This window comes from Athene cunicularia (genome assembly GCF_003259725.1).
Source record: "Athene cunicularia isolate RWA chromosome 1 unlocalized genomic scaffold, athCun1 chr1_part1, whole genome shotgun sequence".
Classification (NCBI taxonomy): Eukaryota; Metazoa; Chordata; class Aves; order Strigiformes; family Strigidae; genus Athene; species Athene cunicularia.
Window position 1 is genome coordinate 119,293,456 of NW_020799091.1, and position 19,910 is coordinate 119,313,365.

The window sequence follows — 19,910 nt, forward strand, 5'->3', positions numbered from 1 at the left end:
TCAGGGAAGACATGCTGGCTTTTCTGATGTTGGATAACCATAAAGGGCCAGAAAGAACAAGAACAATGGTGGGTAGGAGTTATTTTAGCAATTTGTAATGAAAAGGGTTGTAGAGAGTATTTTTGTGAAGAAAAAAAATTATTTTTCTTTTGTCGAGCAGGTTCTATACAGTTCGCTACAGAGAAAAGGATAAAAACAAGAAATGGGTTTTTCAGCTTTGCCCAGTTACAGAGACAGTGGTGGACAATCTGAAGCCGAACACTCTTTATGAATTTGGAGTTAAAGACAACGTAGATGATAGTGTTTGGAGCAAGACTTTCAATCATAAGACAGTTCTGTCTAGTAAGTATTTGACAATAATTAATCAAATAGCTACTCAGCTTGATGGTATTTTAACCTCTATTGTGGTATTACTTAGAGTAATCTACTGATTGGGTTTTCATTATTTAAATGCTATCCCTTATGGGCCTAACATTCTTCTAGGAATTAGTGAAACTAGAAATAGTTTGTGTTTTGAAAAAAACACCACTTACTCTTCTGAAAGATGTTCTCCTTTTGTTGCAAATAGTATAGGATCTGTTGCAGGTTGGTAGAACTTTAACAGTGATTAGATATACCTAAGTGTTGAGTGTGTATGTTTATATTTCTGACTGTAATCCAAGCTTTTTCCTTGGGCATTGAATAATAGGATCATTACTAATTTGAGGCAATGGAAAGTACTATCCTTGTTTGAATCTTCTTTTGTATCTGCTTTTATGTTCAAGCTGTTTAAAATCAAGACAGGGCCTGTCCTATCCAGCATGCATCACAATGGGCCTTTTATGACTCTGCTTGAAAGTTGAATTTGAAGATAATTTTCAGTCAAGCAATTATATAAATTGTGTTTGAAGCATGGGCTGTTACGTATGCTTTTGTTTGGGTTTTCATGGAGGCAGTGTATGGCATCTCTGGCTGTTCTCTCAGTCATATTTTAAGCTTTTTCTCTGAAGGCCCCAGGTAATGCAGGCAAAGTGACATCTAATTAACCCTTGAAAAAACATGTACCATTCAAAGAATTATTGTTGTCAATGGAGGAAATAGGTAGCAGCAGAGTCTTCCTCCTTCTGAAGAGAGGAAGAGAGGACTTAATAGACATTGTCCAATTTAAATTCTTTTTCTCAAGCATTTACATACATTTATTTCTGAACATGATGTTGCTCTGAAGATGATGCAAATTCCTACGCTCAGTATTTCCAGCTTGACTTGAAAGAATGGGAATTCTCATAAGAGAGAATTATTCATGTGAGATTTCTAGCTGAAATTTATTGGACCTTAGTTTCAAGTTGTTGCTGAGTTGCAGCTCAATATACTTGCAGATAAGGAAGGGGAACAGTAGGGTGGCTTGTAACACTGCAAAAGTCCTCATACTCCCTAATAAAGAATTTTGCTGGCCTTCATTATAAATTAGAAAGCTGTACCTTTGAAGTATCTGCCCAGTGCCCACAGAGTCATTCTGGCAGTCCAGAATAATGCCATTATACCAGGAGCTTAAGATGGAGAACAGTGGCAGTCTTTTTCCCATATCTGCCTCACAAAAAGAAACTCTGTTTCACAGCTCTAAAGAAGGCTTACTAAATGGCTGGTTTTCCTACATTTTAAACATTTTAGAGTCATCTGTAGAGCAAATGCTGGAATATATTTGAGCAGTGAAAATAGTGGGGAATGAAGAGTGCATAGTGTTTGTAGTTTAATACTGTGTTCAAGACTGAAATGTTCACTGGCATCACCAAATTTGCTCTTTGTATCCAATATATTACTAAGTACTGTTTCTTACAGACACTATACATTTTTATTAGGCCAGGAGAATCTTGCTTTTAACTTACGGAGATGGATGGAGTTTGGTTGAAAGATATGTTCTTGTAAGAGTTCATCTTATATTTAGATGAGACTTTTTTTCCTAGAATGTAGACTTTTATATTCAGTGGATGCTTCTGAAGCAACTAAATCCAGGGAACTTGCTATTACATTCTGGTCTGCTGATAAAGTAACTTCTAATCAGAAAGTTGTCAGCATCTTTCAGATTCAAGCCTTTTATATTGCCAGTGCATAGTAGGTAGATACAGAAACTGTTGGCAGTAAACAGAGAGTGAACATTTATTATACAGTTGTAAAAATCTGTCTGCATAGGAGTTTACCAATCAGCACAAATGGCCACTTTGTTTTAATTTACTGTCTTGTAGCAACCCAAGGTCTTTTCATATATTAAGAAGCATTTCAACCTTGACCAAACATCCTTCACTGTAAATTTTCTTTCCTTGCTGAAAAATATATAAATTACTATAAACTGAAATTCCTGTTGCATGTTGTTGTATTTGTTGAATCCACAGGCCAAATTTTTGTTGCATACTAAACTTGTTGGGAGGGGTTGGGAGAAGAATCTGGTTTTAATTCATGATTTGAGGAAGACATAAAAGGCATGGCAAATGTTCAACATTTATTTAACTAAAATTTATCAAAAGAGATGAAAGTAGATTATTTCTGAGCATCATAACATGATTTTCTCATGAAGTCAGTGTGAAACTTTTGTCAGTTTTCCTTTGTCTTTCGGCCAGTAGTAGGTCCTCTTCCTGAGAAGTATCAATCACTTTGAAAGATTTTTTTTTCAGGATAGCATGTCAACTTAAATGCCTTTCAATTGATATATCTTTATAGCTGAATTGTTTTCTATTGCTTATCTGTTTTGGATGGAATTGTGAAGAAATATGACAATTAGCTTGATACTTGTTTACATGCCTGTTGATGCAAAGGGGGCAGAAAAGTGTAAAGGTGGGAGATGTAGGCAAAGTTTGAAGCATTGTGCTAGAATATGAGATGCTGGGAGGGACTGTTTCTCCTCTGTACTTAATAGCTGTATCACAAGAAGCTTCTAATACTAGGAAACTAAGAGGAAAAGCCTAAGAGAAAAATTTCAGATATTAAATCCATGGGTTACTTTGCTCATATGTTGAGGTAAAGGAAACCCAAAGAGAAGTGATACACCTGCTCTCTATTGCCAGTGCTAAACATGTTTTTCTTTTAGACGAGCATGCTTAAAAGAAAGACTATTGGAGATGTTAAAATATGTTGCTTTTAGCCAGTCCTAGTACCAGCCTGACAGATGGGATGCAGAAATTCCTTATAAGTTTCTTCCTTGTGTATTAGTGTTGTGGCTATATTAATTTTATTAAAGAATCCTCTTAGGCACCTCTGACTTCTTAGTAAATCCCAAAGACCACTTCAGTTTTCTTACCTGATACATGATTCATTTCCTCTCTGTCAAAATGTGAAGAGGAGGATTTGCAAATAATTTGAGAAACAGGACCAAACAGAATTGTTACATGGTGTGCTTTTATACCTTATAATTAAGCCTCCTAAATTTCTTAGCTATTGAAAAAGGTGAATAAACTTGGTTTGCTTTGCTTTGGACAAAGAAAGTAATTCTGTGTTTTTATTTATTTTTCTGTCAAATCAGATAAAAAAGTAAATGGACAACTCCAGAATATGTACAAGTTGGTACCTAATTCCCAAACACAGGTATGCAAAACAGTCTTATTTTTTATACCAGATTTGTGTTTTGTGTGGCCAAATTTTTGCTCCTCTGCTAGAGTAAAGTGAGAAAGACATTATGACCACAATTTGCCAATATAAAAAAATGTGCTAAAGCTAAGACTAGATGACTGTATGGAGAAGTGTTTATATATGTTGATTGATTGGTGAAATGATTAAGAACTGTGGCTGGGATGATTACATATACCATTTACAGTTTAACAAAGTTGAAGTTGATGGTTTCCCGTGTGGATTCTAAACATTAAAATTTACTTATCCCCTTGTAATAGTCAGGTTTGTTAACCTGTGGTATTTGTGGTGGTGGGTTCATTTTGTGGTAAGGTAGTGCTATTATTTTACAGACTAATCTTGTGTATACTCAGGTCTTATAAAATCGTTAGTCATCCAATTGAATTCACTGATAGTTCTCATCTGTGAAGCAAGTGTTTGCAGAACCAGAGGAAACTGTAAAGGGCAATTTGATTTGCTTATCAAGATTGCTAGGCATTTTTTTTAACCATTTCATCAAAGCATTCAAAGACTTCTGTCAATAAAAAAATTTCAATATTTATTCATTTCCTCCTTTTCTTTTCTCATCTGTCATTTGCTAACAGCTATCAGTCAAGCATGGGTGGGTCTCATATGTGCATGGATTCACATAAGATACTTGTTGCTCCCAAGAGCTGAAGCAGGAATGAAGGATCATTGATTGAACCTGTTGGTAGACTAGTTTTAATACACTGAAAAATAGACATTTTATTCATAACATTTGAAAATTAACTTCTCTATTATGAGATTAAATTGGTTTCTTCGTATTTTTTCCTTAATTTTTCATCAAAGTGCAGTTTTCAGCAGCTAATCTCCAGGGTTTTTTTTTTTTTGTTTTGTTTTGCTTTGGTTTGCAGGTTCTATCCCTGAGGTAGACTGGGATAACTTTGCAAGAAAAATTGTAGAAATTCTTGTTACTTCAGACAGTTATGAAATAATAGAGTTCTCTATTCTTAAAGAAGCCAGGAGATGGGCAGCAGAACTGATATCCTAGACTTCCAAAGGGCTGACTTTGTCTTGTTTAGGCTCCTGCTTGACAGGATTCCTTGGAAGACAGTCCTGAAGTGTACAGGGGTCCAGGAAAGGATGGGCACTCTTTAAGAAGGAAATATTAATGGCTCAGGAGCAGGCAGTCCCCAGGTGCTGTAAGAGAGGCCAGTGACAGGGAAGAGCACCCTGGCTGAACAGGGAGCTTTGGCTGCAACTCAGGGAGAAAAGGAGAGATTACAGCCTTTGGAAGAAGGGGCTAGCCACTCACAGTGATTACAAAGAGACTGTGAGGCTGTGCAGGGTGGAAATCAGGAGGGCTAAAGCCCAGCTGGAAATTAATCTGACTTCAGCAAACAAAGATAATAAGAAATGTTTCTATAAGTTTGTCAGCAGCAAAAGAAAGACCAGGGAGAGCCTCCATCCCCTGCTAGATGCAGGAGGAAACATTGCAACGAGTGATGAGTAAAAGCCTGAGGTCCTTAATGCCTTCTTTGCCTCAGTCTTTAAAGACCAGTTGTTTTGAGGGAATCCAACCTCCTCAGCCGGAGGACAGAGACTGGGAGAGCGATCCCCTCACAATCCAGGAGACAGTCAGTGACCTGCTGCATCACACAGACACACACAAGTCTGTAGGACTGGATGGGATACACCCGAGAGTGCTGATGGAGCTGGCTGGGTGCTCTCCAAGCCACTTTCCATCACTGACCAGCAGTCCTGGCTGACCAGGGAGGTCCTGACTGATTGGAAATTGGCCAATATGACACCCATCTGTAAGAAGGGTTGGAAGGATGATCTGGGAAATTACAGGCCTGTCAGCCTGACTTCAATGCCTGGGAAGCTGATGGAGCAGCTTAACCTAAACACCATCATACAACACATGAGGGACAACCAGGGGATCAGCCCCAGTCAGCATGGGTTTATGAAAGGCAGGTTCTACTTGACAAACCTGATCTCCTTCTATGACAGTGTGACCAGCTTATTGGATGAGGGAAAGGCTGTGGATATTATTTACCTTGACTTTGATAAGGTTTTTGACACCATTTCCCACAGCATTCTCCTGGAAAAACTGGCTGCTTGTGGCTTGGATGGGCACACACTTTGCTGGGTAAAAGACTGGTTGGATGGCTGGGCCCAGAGGGTGAACAGAGTTAAACCTTGGTGCTTCTCAGCATCCTCCTGCCACATCCAAAGCCTCCTGTTCCACCAGCTGAGCTAACCACCTCATTCCTCGAGCCTTAAAGACTGTCTTGACAGATGGAACCCAAAGTTATGGACTAAATGAACTCAGTAGACATTTTACAGAATGGCCCATAGACTGAGGGAATGATATCTGTGAGACCTGGGAAAGGGGTGGTGATGCCTTAGAATGTATTTGGAACTTGAGCATAATGTAAAAGGTATGGAATAAGGTGTGGACACTGTCCTGATTTCAGCCAGGATAGAGTTAAATCTGGTTGGCGGCCAGTCATGAGTGGTGTCCTCCAGGGCTCGGTGTTGGGGCCACTCCTGTTTAACATCTTTATTGATGATCTTGACGAGGGGATCGAGTGCACCCTCAGTCAGTTTGCAGATGACACCCAGTTGGGTGGGAGTGTTGATCTGCTCGAGGGTAGGGAGGCTCTGCAGAGAGACCTGGACAGGCTGGAGCCATGGGCTGAGCCCAACTGGGGGAGTTTCACTAAGGGCAAATGCCGGGGGCTGCCCTTGGGCCACAACAACCCCCAGCAGCGCTACAGGCTTGGGGAGGAGTGGCTGGAGAGCTGCCAGTCAGAGAGGGACCTGGGGGTGTTGATTGACAGCCGGCTAAACAGGAGCCAGCAGTGTGCCCAGGTGGCCAAGAAGGCCAATGGCATCCTGGCTTGTGTCAGCAATAGCGTGGCCAGCAGGGACAGGGAAGGGATCTGAGCCCTGTACTCGGCACTGGTGAGGCCACACCTCGATTCCTGTGTTCAGTTTTGGGCCCCTCACTACAAAAAGGACATTGAATGACTCGAGCGTGTCCAGAGAAGGGCAACAAGGCTGGTGCAGGGTCTGGAGCACAGGTCGTACGGGGAGCGGCTGAGGGAACTGGGGGGATTTAGTCTGGAGAAGAGGGGGCTGAGGGGAGACCTCACCGCCCTCTACAGCTCCCTGAAAGGAGGGTGCAGAGAGCTGGGGATGAGTCTCTTTAACCAAGTAACAAGCAATAGGACAAGAGGGAATGGCATCAAGTTGTGCCAAGGAAGGTTTAGACTAGATGTTAGGAAGCTTTTCTTGGCAGAAGGGGTTGTTGGGCGTTGGAATGGGCTGCCCAGGGAAGTGGTGGAGTCCCCATTCCTGGAGGGGTTTAAGAGTTGGGCTGACCCAGCGCTGAGGGATCTGGTGGAGTTGAGAACGGTCAGTGTGAGGTTAATGGTTGGACTGGATGATCTTTAAGGTCTTTTCCAACCTAGATGACTCTTTGATTCTCTGATTCAGACATTTTAAAGGGTTGACTCATGAGTGATGATTATTATAAGGGAACAATCTGTTCTTCACAATTCTGTCTCTGATTTTCCAAGTGTTTTCATGGTAGGAAATGGTCATGTATAGTTTCTCATTGTTCGTTCTTCATATTGTACAATATTATAAATTGTCTGTAAGTATCAGACCAGGAATTCCGTCAGGAATCAAGCCACAGTCCATTATGTATGTTTTCCTGTAGGAATAATTAGGACAGTAATACTTTAATTATAGCATTGTAGACAGTTAGGGCAGTATAATGCTTAGGTTATTGGAAATATATTCATGTCTCACATTCACAAGAAAAAGTTATATCTGTGTGTGAGAGACTGAAATGTCCTATGACTGTCTCGAAGCTTGCTTGTGTCTGTGCAAACCTCCAAGAGAAGCTGCTGCGGCCTGTGAACTGGTCTGGGGGATGCTGCCCAGGGAAGCGGGAGTGTATTGAAGGGTGCACCCCCCACTTCTTGGGCGTTGCATTGTCCGGACTCTTTACATAAGCCTCAAAGGGGCAGACGTGACTGAACTGGCACCATCCTGGAGCCGTTTGTGGCTCTATTATGTAGGCCAGACCCCATGCACGCATTGCTAGTGAACTGATAAGAAGCAAATGTTCCTACCCTTGATGCTGGATGCAACAAAACCTGTTGGACCAGAGGAAAAAAAACTAAAGGGGAGCAGATATGCTGATCAGCGCGTATGATGAACTTAAAAAGGCAGCAGAAAATCTTGCTTTGTGTGCATCCGCCATCGAAGCCCGATCTGTGTGCATCTACCATCGAAGCCAGACCCATGGCACCCACCACCGAAGAACTGAAGGCTGAGGACCAACGGGACGCCACTGGATCCATGGTGGTGATTATTCTTGCAGCCCTATCCTGCATCCTTGCTTCATTTCTGCCTTTTCCTTCCATTCTGTCCTATCACTACCTCTCTTCACTTTTTTACTAATAAAAACCTATTTTGGGTGTACGGCATTTGACCTCGTTTTTGTCTTAATCTCGCTCTTGGGATCGTATTGAAACCTCCCCCAACATTGGATCAGGACACTGTGAGTAATATGAAGCTAGTTGATTGGATATTCAGGAAGGTTCTCATCTCATTATGGTGCTGATGAAATCTACTTTACTGTTCTTCCTATTGGTCCCATAAGTATCTTTAAAGTTACATGTGACAGCCTAAGACCAGGTAATTCATTTTGCGTATGGAGTGCAAGCAGAGTTCCTTTATTCCTCTTAGCAAACCTTGTGTGCCAGGACCCTGACTCTGTTATGCTGCTTCTGTGGAAGCAGGGATTCTATTTATGCAAGAGAAGTCCTGAGAAAGTGAGCTAAAACAGTTTTCCAAATATTTGCACAGCTTAAGCATGAAAAGAGGACTGGAGCCAACATCCAGTCTTTTTAGTCAGCTTCACAGGGCTTAGCTCCAGAGCAGTACTGCTTTATCACCCTCCACAGAATATCATGAAAACATTCCATAGATTATTCTAAAAATTCTCTTATCGTTCTCACTTCAGTGGTGCAAAAAGCCATAAAACTAAGGCTGAGAAGCAGGTAGTGGCCAGCTCTTAAGTTTACCTTATTACTTCAGTTTCCGCAGTATTAGGTGGGGTATGTTTCAGTGGTGCAGTTTCATCATTGGTGCAAAGCCATAATGTTCTTTACGCCAAGATTTGTTTGTGTCTTATTTTGCTCCAAAGACGCAATTGGCTCATATCAGCATGGTCCTAAGTCTTCTCTGTAAGGAGGCATTTTTAAAGGCTGTTTATTAAAGCAACATTACCGATCCATCTAGTCATTCTGCCCTTTCAGCATTGGTCACATGTTAGCTTGTGTTTCTTTTGGCAGGTTCATCCTTTAAATTTGACTAAGCTCCTGGGGCTGTGTGAGCTACAAGTAATGAGAGAGGGGAAGAAAAGGAGAGCTCTAGAGCTGGTCATTCTTTTTCCCTTCATACACAATGGGTGGTATTATGGCAGAGAAAATGTACTAGAAAGTGATTTCCCTTCTGTCTGATTAGGTTCTTGTATTTTCATGTCAGTCTGAAAGGTGGGGTTCTTCTCCATTCTTCCAACCAAAAAGCAGGACTCCTAGCTTCTATCACTTGTTAAACTCTAGAAGAAAACATGCCTGCTCTTTTCTAAAACATATTCAGTCTGGGTTGACCGTAATTGCTTCCTTGATGAGTGTCTTACATGTATGACAGTTATTTGTGGCTTTTTGGAGTACTGGAATATAAGAAAGGTAGAAAGAACAAGTGTTTTTTAAAGTAACATTCCTTGACAGAATGTCTGAGGACTGCAGTCCTTTTATTCAATAAGCCGTAGCTATATAGTCAAAAATTAAAATGCCTGACTTATGGTCTAACTTACATCTCTAATTTTCCTCTGAAAGTAAGAAATACTGTATTTCCCATGTTCTTCATTCATGGACATGCCACAGTCATTTTAATAACTAATGTTCCTAATACCTATATATGCTTTATATTCTCTGTCTGGAAAATACAGTTAATAGTGCCATTCCTACAGATGTTTCTGAAATGGTTTATCCAAGCAGACATAGAAATATCTAAAGGCATCTCTTTTTGGAGCCTGAGAAGAGAGGATTGACAACACGGTGGTAGCTTTCATGTACAGAATTTGCAGGTTCATGCGTCTGAACAGTGTAATTACAGCAGCTGCAGAACACGGATTTCATGTCAATGATTTCTTTTTCAGTGAGAAACTAAATTCTGAATATATTCTAATGTATTTAGTATTTTCATATTGCTGTCATGAAAGTCATCCATTGTTACTCAACAAAGAAAGGATGCTCTTGACAATATAAGAACCTTTTATTAGTAAAAGGATTGCTAATTATGATTAGAATTTCCACACTGGAATTACTTGAGTGCTCACTACAACTTGAGAGCTGTTTATTTGATTGTAGGGCTCCTGATGAGAAATACAATAAAATGAACACCATCTTCTGATAGATGCATTTAATCCCACTTGTTTGTCACATGAAGAGCAAGGTTATTTCAAAAGATGATCATCTGCAGCACAATTTTTTCACCAGATGGCAAAATAGAACTTAAACCTTGTTAATAATAAAGAAAAATAGTAAGGAATAAAAAAAAAAGAAAGATTATTTTGTATTCTTCATTAATGACAGTGATTGGAACCTCCACTTAATTTCCAACCATGTTCTTGCCAATGCAAAACTGTAATTAGGTAGCAGAAAGTGATGGCTTTTACAGAATACGCAGTCTCCATCCATTTCCCTGAGGGAAAGGGCCCTCACTGACATTTGCCTTCTCCCAGTTTCTAAGACTTTGATAGGTCTTCGATGGGTACCCAACGATTGTTTTTAAAGCTTTTTTTCAATATTTGGATGGAGAAAAAATAGTTATCCTTAGGTAAATAATTAAAGCTTTGTCATCAAATGTGTTTTTTTTTTTTGTGGCGAGTGTTCTTTCACATGAAGTAGACCAGATTTCATGAAGTGAAAAATGAACATGAACTGATTCGGACTTTAGGGGTGTACATTTAACACAGAGAGGTAATTGTTTGAGTATTAGATATAATTGGGGGGAAAAAAAATCCACTTTTAATGTATTTAGCATTTGTATATTGCTGGCATTACAGTCTACCTCCTCTCATCACCTGAGTGTATTTTTAAGCTTTCAGAAATTGTTTCTAGTACCCATGTGTGGTAGTGAATACTGAATTATAATCTTTGTGATCAACTGTTTTCTTCCTTTCAATAAATATGGAGTTTATTCATATGTTCCTTATTTTTGTGGTATGAAAATGCTGGAAAAGATTCACACTTAGGCAAAAAGTACTATGGGTCAAAGACAAGAAAACATCAGAAAAGTCCAAGTATTTAGCATAAAAATGTGAGAACAACATGGGTGGCTGGGCAATTATACTTTGGAAACAAGGTAATCAAATAAAATGACTCTGGGTTAACCTACCTCAAGCAGACTGTGCACCCAATAGTGGTGATTCTCAGTCCTGGAGTAGTTTGTGTTCTAACTATATTATTTCTGAGAATATAATTATATCCTCTGACCAAATTTGTAATTGCATATGTTTCAGATGTTTTGGTGTAGTTAAATTTCAGCTTTTCTTAGATTTCTGGACTATTCCCAGTGAATTCTCAAGAGATTCTTAAAAGAACAAAGGATTGGGAAGATTGTGAATTCTTAAGCTGCCAAATACCTTGTTTTTATGAAGCAAAACATCTCAAGCTGAAAAAAGGAGGTCAAAATGCAATATTACTATACTAGCCCATGATAACTGAATCAGTAGTGTAACCTTCAGTGGCTAGGGCCAGAGCCATACCCAGTGTTAACTTGGGGCAGGTGTGGTATTGAATTAGAGCCCTCTGTTACTAAGAAAGTTCAATTGCTATTATGGCAGTTATCACAATGCTTTTTTTCCCCCCTTCTTCTCTCAGCTTACACTGCGTGATAATAAGAAGTTGGTCCCTGTCACAATAATCAAACAAGGTAAATTTGTATATTTTTTTGAAATTATTCTTATGCAAGAGTAACTTTAAAATTAAAAAAAAATTCTGACTGCGATGTGAATGTCAGGAAAGTTTCCTTTTAGAATTGGTGGAACCTTACAAACTATCATATCCTTTGATTACAAATATGATTAATCTGTTACCTATTTGTGTTAATAAAATGAGCTATTACACTGCGTTATAAACAGTGACTTAGTTGAGTCATTGAATGGATACCAATCAGTTCTGATTTCTGCTAGTATCCATTCTTTTACTCTTCCAACTGGATTGTCAAGGTATGTTAATCTCCCAGTTGTGCATAACTTGGTAGTCAGGCATGAAGGGCAGCAGTGTGAGTAAGATTCATTGTACCAAACCTTTTGGTGGGTATCTTCAGCTAAGTCATTAACTTAGACTCCCTTCTTCTCCTTTCCCTGCTTGGAGAGAGATGTCTACAGTAGACTTAAACATATTGCCCTTTAGAAATGTCCATTACTCTCCAGTAGTGAGAGTTAGTATAGTAGTGTAATGTTTGAAAATTAACTACTTAAAGACAGCTGATAGAAAATGAGCTGTAGATGAGAATTTCTTAACAGAAATTGTACTGTGAATAATTTAAAGTAACAAAATCAAGCAAATTGTCTTTGGAGATAGTTCACAGTTCAGGGACAGGAAAACACTGGAGGGTGGTGTGAAAGCAAAAAATGGTAATTATCATTAAAATCTGACTGTATTGACATTTATTTCACATGCATCCATTTTTGAAGACTTGTGAACAGCAGGGTAATAAGGTGGCCTGGAAATGGCCTTATATTATCATAAGCATAGAATGTAATTTTTCACCAAGGGTATAGAACTGATAAGCTAGGTGAAAGAGGTGCACAGTTAAGAGATGATGTAGAGGGAACACAGTTTGCAGTGTCTTCAATGGAATGTAAATACCGTAAAAATTAGGATGGTGTCCTCATCTCCAGTTATTAAGTTGGAAGATTTTCAGAATGCTGAGGCGTGTCTCAGGTGGGGTTTTTTTTTCTTGTTTGGGGGGTTTAAAAATATTTTCTAATATCTCTTTGTTGTCTCCACAGTTATTCAAAATCGGACGCAGTCAAAAACTTCAGATAGTTCTTCTCTGCCAGGAGCAATATTAGGTGACTAGAAGATATTTTAAATATTTTTCCTCATCTTCAGCTGAAAATTAGAGCTATGTAAATACTCCTAGTTTTCTTGATCTCGATAGTTCTTTCCCTGCATATCGAATGGTGTTTTGCAGCTGGTTCAGGCTGTATTCATTATATTTTATGGTGGCACAGATGGTTCAAGGGTGATGTAGGCTAAGGGAAATAGAATCATTTTATTGTCATAGTATTTAAAAGAAAATATTGTCACTGTTTAAGCCAAGAACTTCTTTCATACTTCAAGTTAAGTTCTGTGGAAAAGATATTATTGAGATGAGGGTGGGGTTTTGGGTTTTTTTTTAAGGTGGTATGATAACGTACCCTCTACAGACACAAACCTGTACTGATATTGAAATATATTATATATGAAGTATGTGATAATGAAGCATATTGTAACGTTCCTTGCAATTAGAGCTTGACATTAGATCTTGGGACATAACTGTTTCCCTCAAGCCATTCAGTTTCATGCTTTCTGTTCTTGTTTGACTATAAGAATACACAATATTGGCTTAGAACATAAAAACAGGGAAGTAGTCTAATATGTAGTGCTTAGTGTAGTGAACTACTGGTCTGCCTGAAATAGATAGGAAAGGCTCACTGGATCGTGCAACTTGTGACCAATTTATTTCTGGATTCAGAAAGGTGTTTAGTCCTTTATATGTATGGAAATACTTTATATAACTTTGGCTTAAGTTTGCTTTGTGTGAGTTTTAAAGTATTGATGTGAATCAGATACTCACTAACCGCATTTGGTGTTGGGCCTTCTTGGCCCACCAGACAGAATGTCCCAGCAATTGTGATACCACAGTACTCCAGGGTTATATGCTCCAGTGTTGGATTGTTTTCAATTCTGATTAATTGTGAAATTGTGGTAATAACAGTGAGTAGTGTAAAGGAGAATAGTACCAAATGGGAGTGATAATTACTGAACAGAACTATTTTCCCAGATACTCAAACTAAACTCCCAATGGTTCAGTAGTAGTTGTTCACGTATCTCAGAGGGAAAATTATATTTTTCACCTCTTCTGGAATTAATGGCACACATCTTTCTTTGTAGTGCACCTTATTGTTCCAGGCCTCAATGAAACTCAGCAGAAACTTCCTCCTCTCCTGACAATAGATGACCTACATCAAGCATCCAGGAAAAAATTGGGTAAGCAGAAATGAACTAAGCTTGTATTGTTTGTGAGTGGTATCAGAATCCTAGCGATGAGACATCATGTATGCGAGCAGAAATGTCCTTTTTCCTCCCCCTTTTCCCATCTTTTTTTTTTTTTTTTTTTTTTTTTTTTTTTTTTCCCTTCCCTGTCTAATTAATTATTAGATTGGATTTACAAGGATTCATAGGAATTCACTTATTTTAAAGTATCTGAACAGGTTTTTAAGGTATTTCACAGCCATTTAAAAGAATGTGCAGTAGCTTTGATCATAGAGGAAAGGAGGGAAAACAGTCATGTTTATGAACTTGAGGGGTTTTATTTTGTTTTATAATGTAACTTTTTTTTTTTTAATGTTATATCTTTCAATTTATGCATTTAAAAATGAAAGTTCATTTGTCCATTTGAAAGACTAGATTTTCAGTGAATTTTAATTATGTGAGGTCTCTCTCGAGAATATTTGAGAAATTATTTCATTAAGAGATTTTTATTTATTATCTGTAATTAAATTCATGAATAAATGGCAGGAGAAATTAGAACATTGCAGTACAGCTTTCAGGTGTATCTTGTGAATATGCCTGAAACCTGAAGGAAAAAGATTAATCAAGGCTTTTGTTTAAGATCTGTAAATTGGCATATCATCTGTGAATAGCACAGCTGTGGTAAATACAGCTATCTTTAAAAACCTTAATAATGTCCACAGTGCATTTTTCACAGATCCCTTGAGAAGAGTTCTGGAGCTGATGACCTTTGGCTTGGCTAGTCTTAATACTTTATTTGAATTTTGAACAACTGGATCAGATTTTTTCCTTTCTTATTTCTGCTTTGTTTAATTTACTCTGTTGTTCCACTGCTGACCATGGCACATTCTCAGACTAGCTTGCTCTGCAATAAGAAAAAAAAAAAAAAGTAAGCTAAGTTGAAAAACTTAATTGCAGTACTTACATTACAAAGCATTACTGGTTTTCAATCATGATGATAAAATTAATCAGTTAACTTGATTACTAATAGGTTCTTTGAACAGCAAGTATAGAAAACAAGGTGTTTATCATTACTAGCTTGGTTTTAATATGCATATGATCTGCAGGTAACAATGGTAGCATCAAATCTCAGTAGCCAGTATTTTGACAAAACTGGTTTTCATATCCCTTACTTTTTCTAAATCATATTTTAAGACCTCCGATATTAATTTTGGACTACAATATCTAGAATTTTTTTTTTTCTTTCCTACCAGTATAATTGTATCTTTCAGCAGGAAAACAATGTTGTGTTTTCAGATTGGTTATAAGCTTTAGTTGTGTGCACAGTAAAAATGCCAGAATGTGACTCTGAGCAAAAGATTGGGAAAAATACAAAGGCAGCTTCACTGTTCTAGAGATGTCCAACTTCCTCAGCTGACTGAGCATAGAACTTGAACTTCTAAATTTAAATGCCCTGATATGCCTAAAATAGATAGCTGGTGTGATGCCAGTTTGGAGCCACTCTTTATGGTAGATTACACAAACACCTTGAAAATAACCAGGGCAGACAAGCGATGCTTTGTTCTGTTCTGTTTACTGTGTGTTCCTTACCAGAGAACATGAAGCATGTGGGTGTACACGCAAGGGACTACTGGATTTCAGTGGAGTGTAAAACAGGGAAGAGTCATTGCTTGGAAAGCAAAAATACTCTGAGAAATAATTTGAATGCGTAAAATAATTGACAAAAACATATACTGTGCAAATCTATAAGATATACTGTGCATCCCACTGATGCCTGGGAACGATGTTTGTCTACGATAAAACGCACAAAGCTTATGCTGTGTGTGAAGTTATGAGTAATTATGTTTTTTTTTTATATACTGCAATAATTCTAATTCTGTATTATTTAGAAAAGTCAAAATAATGCATCACAGAATATCATCTTTATTGAATTTTCAAATTATTTTGTTTACTTAGTCCAAAACTTGCTTTTTTCTTTTACGAGTAGTAGTCCCAAAAACCCCACAAAATATATTGCCTTGGTCCTCAGTGGAAAAAAAAACAACAGATGTATTATTCAAGTCAAAATGAATTAATTTTCCTGATATCCACTGCTGGAATATTTTTATATCTGTTGGAATAGAAGGCTATTGTCATACCACTGTAATTGTTAGTTGTAATGTAAAGAAAAATAAGGACATGACTAGTGTGACAATTCCATTGTATTTGAAGATTTATTAGACTATTCTTGTATAATGCTTAGAAATATATTACGTCTTTAAATTTTGAAAACATATTTGCTGTTGAGCTCATATGCTAGACAGATGTAAAACATTGAAGACTATCTTGCACTGTGAAAGTAATGATTCATAGGGCATTAAATTCCTTAAATTTTAAATTTTATTTTGAAGGAATCTTTAACGAACAAAACAATACCAAAAATGCATGCGTTTAACATAACGAGATAGATGCTTGTACTGATTGTGCAATGGAAATTAGTTGATTCCTAAAGGTATTCAGCTTTCCACATTTATCCTTTGGCAAATTGAAGTGGGACAGAAATAAATCTGTAGTAGAACAGAGCAGATACAGCTTTTCTAATCTCTAATATCTTTGTCCCTTTAGCTAAGAATGAAACTCGAATATGGCCTGCTGAATCCAAAACACCAGAAGTTCAAGAAATATCCCCACAGTCCCTTCCAGGTAATGAAAAATTTAAGTTCAGTTTTGAACACATTAATCTTGACCAGACTCTTTGTGGACTTACTGGTCCTATTAAAGTAAATGGGAGCTGTTCACAAATGTGGGAAAGGAATATAAAATTTGATCCTAGACTCCTATTCAATGTTATATGTCTAGCTTGCGTAGCTGGAACACTGAAGTTTTTTATCATCTACTTGAGGCTGAAAAATTATGACTTATTTAAAAGGGCATACTCAGATGTTAATTTCTTAAATTGTTCAAAAGCTTGAAGTGAAATTTTAAAATTTGTGAGATTTACTGCCCCCATTTGCTTAGGGAAAAAATTAGTGTAACATAGACCACTTTATTAAGTTGTATGACAAGTATAGCCCTATATTTTAACATTTTCAGTCTGAGAGCAAAAAGATTGGAGAGAAAGAAATTGTTCAGAAACAAATGATTTAAGAGTGACTTTCCTCCCACTTTATCACCCCACATTTTGGAATTGTTTAAGTAGGCATATGCCTATATCGATTTTCTGTAGTCTGCCTTTTATCCCATAACTAGGACTGAAGTCTTGATTCTTTTGTCATTAGAGACAATAGTTAGCTTCTCCTTTCTTTGCTGAAAGGGAAAAAGGAGGCTTGAACAGTGACAAGACTTCAAAATGAAAATAGAGTTTGAGGAAACAATGCAGTGAAGATTTGCTTTTCTTTAGTTCAGTCGTATTATGTGATCTTGCTGGCATTACTCAATTCCATCTATAAAGTATTTCCTGGCTGGCTGAAATGGTGTAGAGCATTACTCTTTTTACATCCCACGATTAGCATAGATACTGCCCTTAAATATGACTGTGTTTATTTTATTCCTTAAGTATATCGAATATACCATACTTTATGCCATCAGACCAACTCAGTCTTTAAAACAAACAAACAAACAAACCCCTCCCAAAGAACATGTAGGGAATAAAAGAGCTGTAGGATGAAGTAATGCCATAAAATCATGTAATGACTGATAACCATCCTTTCAATTAAACAGTCCATCATTTTTTTTTCTCTGAAAATGTTTGCAGAATTTTATTTTCCACTCAACAGATAAGTCTATTTGCCAAATTCTAGTTCTAACTGTCAGCTCCTTTCTGCAAAGCCTTCATACATACACTCCTTTCTATTCATTGTAAATACTAAGAGGAAAACAAAGATGCTCCTCCACAGAAATTTATTGTCAAAGAGGGCTCTGAACTTTACAAGTTTAGCATAAGTGTAATAAACAGCCTGCTTTTAATGGGAAAGGCATGGATACTTTTTAAAAAAACTTTAAAGATTTTTCTTGTTTATTTGTTTATATTTTGATGTCTCTCGTGGACTTAAATTTTACTGTTATTTTACTCAGTTATTTACATTGTCTGAGTAACTACAGAACAAGCAATTTTATAGAACTTTGCCATTTTGTGGAAAATGAGAATTGAATGCATAAATTTGTGTAGTTGGCTCTCCTGCAAATTCCGCGTCCTCTGGCTTGCATTCATCCAATAAAACTAGCATTCCTTGTGCTGGAATTTATTGGTTACCCAGGTAAACAGTGTAAAATCTGGCACCAGAATTGAAATACCACCTGCGAAGGAGGAAATCAGTCCATTTCCTTTCCTGTCCTTTGTGTTCTGCAATTATGTTTATTTTGGTGTAATTATTGTGTTCTGTAATTGCATAATACCTGACATGCAGTAATTCTAACCATAAACATCTTCATCTCTTACACATAGCATAGAATTACATGTTTATGAAGTTGGATAGTGTGTTTCATTATACATGATAATAATTGGCAAGTACTGTCTTTTTAGTGACAAATGATATATAACCATTTGTTACAACTAAACACAATGATAGTAATTAGCTTTGCGTGTTCATGTTAACCATCTACTTTGCAGCTACCATTGAAGCAGCACATTAAGCCTAGTTTACCCGGTGCTCTGGAAAAGTATCTTTTTCTCTAATTTACCTTTTTAAAGCCTAATCTTTTTGCTTCGTGTACCTTTTTTTACAAAAATGTCTGCTGTCATTTCACATCATCCCTACAATATTCTGTACAAAACAGAGGGGAGCTTTGTTTCTATTTTAGTCATGCTTTTTCTTGTTCAACTTGCTCAGTTAACTTAGCTGACAAGAGACGTGCTTCATATGAGTGTAAACCATCTGACCTCCAAAAAATCCCAAAACATAATGAGTTTTAAATTTCTGTATTTGCTTTTGGTGTTTTTGAGGGTCTTTTTTATTTCATCATTACATTTCCCCAATAAGAAACGTTAACTTTTGAAGTACTTCTATAATACAGGTTAGTTGTTGTTCCTGGGTTTCTTATGGGTGAATTTTCTCCCACAAGCTTTATAGAGATAAATTGCTTTAATTTCTCTGTAGAATGAAATCCTCCTTCCACTGATGACAGTAACAGCACTGTAACTGACTTAGTAGAAGCTGAGTTGGGTCCTAATAAGGCAGTGTCTGTGGAGGTTCCAGCTTTTGTGGCACTGAAAAGCACCATGCTCCAAAACGTAAAATAGTGTAATGGTTGTATCATAACTGTAGTAGCATCTATGTAACTTTAGAATCTGAAAAACACCGTGTTCTCTTCAGGAAATGAAATAAGCTTCTAAACCTACATGATCAGTTCCTGCATAAATACTAAAAAATAGTGCTATATTAGTGCTGATCACCAATATTAAAGATGTCCTCTAAATACCAACATGTGCTAAATGCTGTGCAGTTTGCTCTGTGGAAGAAATTAATGCTCTTATCATATTCAAGGCTGAGACTGTACCATTCTGTGTTCCATATCAATAAGCTTTGTCATTTTATCATCTGAGATTACCAGTTGTGTTTACTGTATGACTGATTAAACACTGCAGGACCTCCAGCAAGATGGAGAGGAACAACATGATCTTGACTTAGATACCAAGGAATTAAATGTTATGTGAAACAGCTGAAAGAGTATAATTATACATTAGTTTATTGAAATATGGTCAGCAATTCAGTTTAGGTACAGTCAATGGCTGTTTAATAAACTGCCCATGCTTTACTCTGGAGGTTTAGAATTAGAAGAATGAATGAAAGTCAAAATCCTATTATATTATTACTAGAAAAATGAAAAAGTCTAGGTATTATAGATGGAACTTTATTCTTTTCCTGATAATTTTATATTAGAAGGATTAAAACCATCCAGAATAGCAGGGAAAATATTTTAAGTGCACTTCGTGGTGTGACGGATCTTGTTTATAATGTATATCATAATGAAATTGGGAGGCTTTAACAGAAGTACAGTGTGAGCTTCTGATCTTACCTTTGCTTTTTCTGACTTACATTTTTC

At 37.4% G+C, this 19,910-nt stretch overlaps 1 protein-coding gene across 1 annotated transcript in view; it reads left to right on the forward strand.

Moving 5' to 3' along the window:
- ABI3BP (ABI family member 3 binding protein) overlaps positions 1–19,910 on the forward strand; it is a 171,848-nt gene that overhangs the window by 49,977 nt on the left and 101,961 nt on the right. The window contains exons 5-10 of the mRNA XM_026841045.1: positions 161–342; positions 3,491–3,552; positions 11,526–11,577; positions 12,662–12,724; positions 13,809–13,904; positions 16,494–16,571. Of these exons, the coding sequence (XP_026696846.1) occupies positions 161–342; positions 3,491–3,552; positions 11,526–11,577; positions 12,662–12,724; positions 13,809–13,904; positions 16,494–16,571 (533 nt within the window). The remainder of the gene's footprint in view (positions 1–160; positions 343–3,490; positions 3,553–11,525; positions 11,578–12,661; positions 12,725–13,808; positions 13,905–16,493; positions 16,572–19,910) is intronic.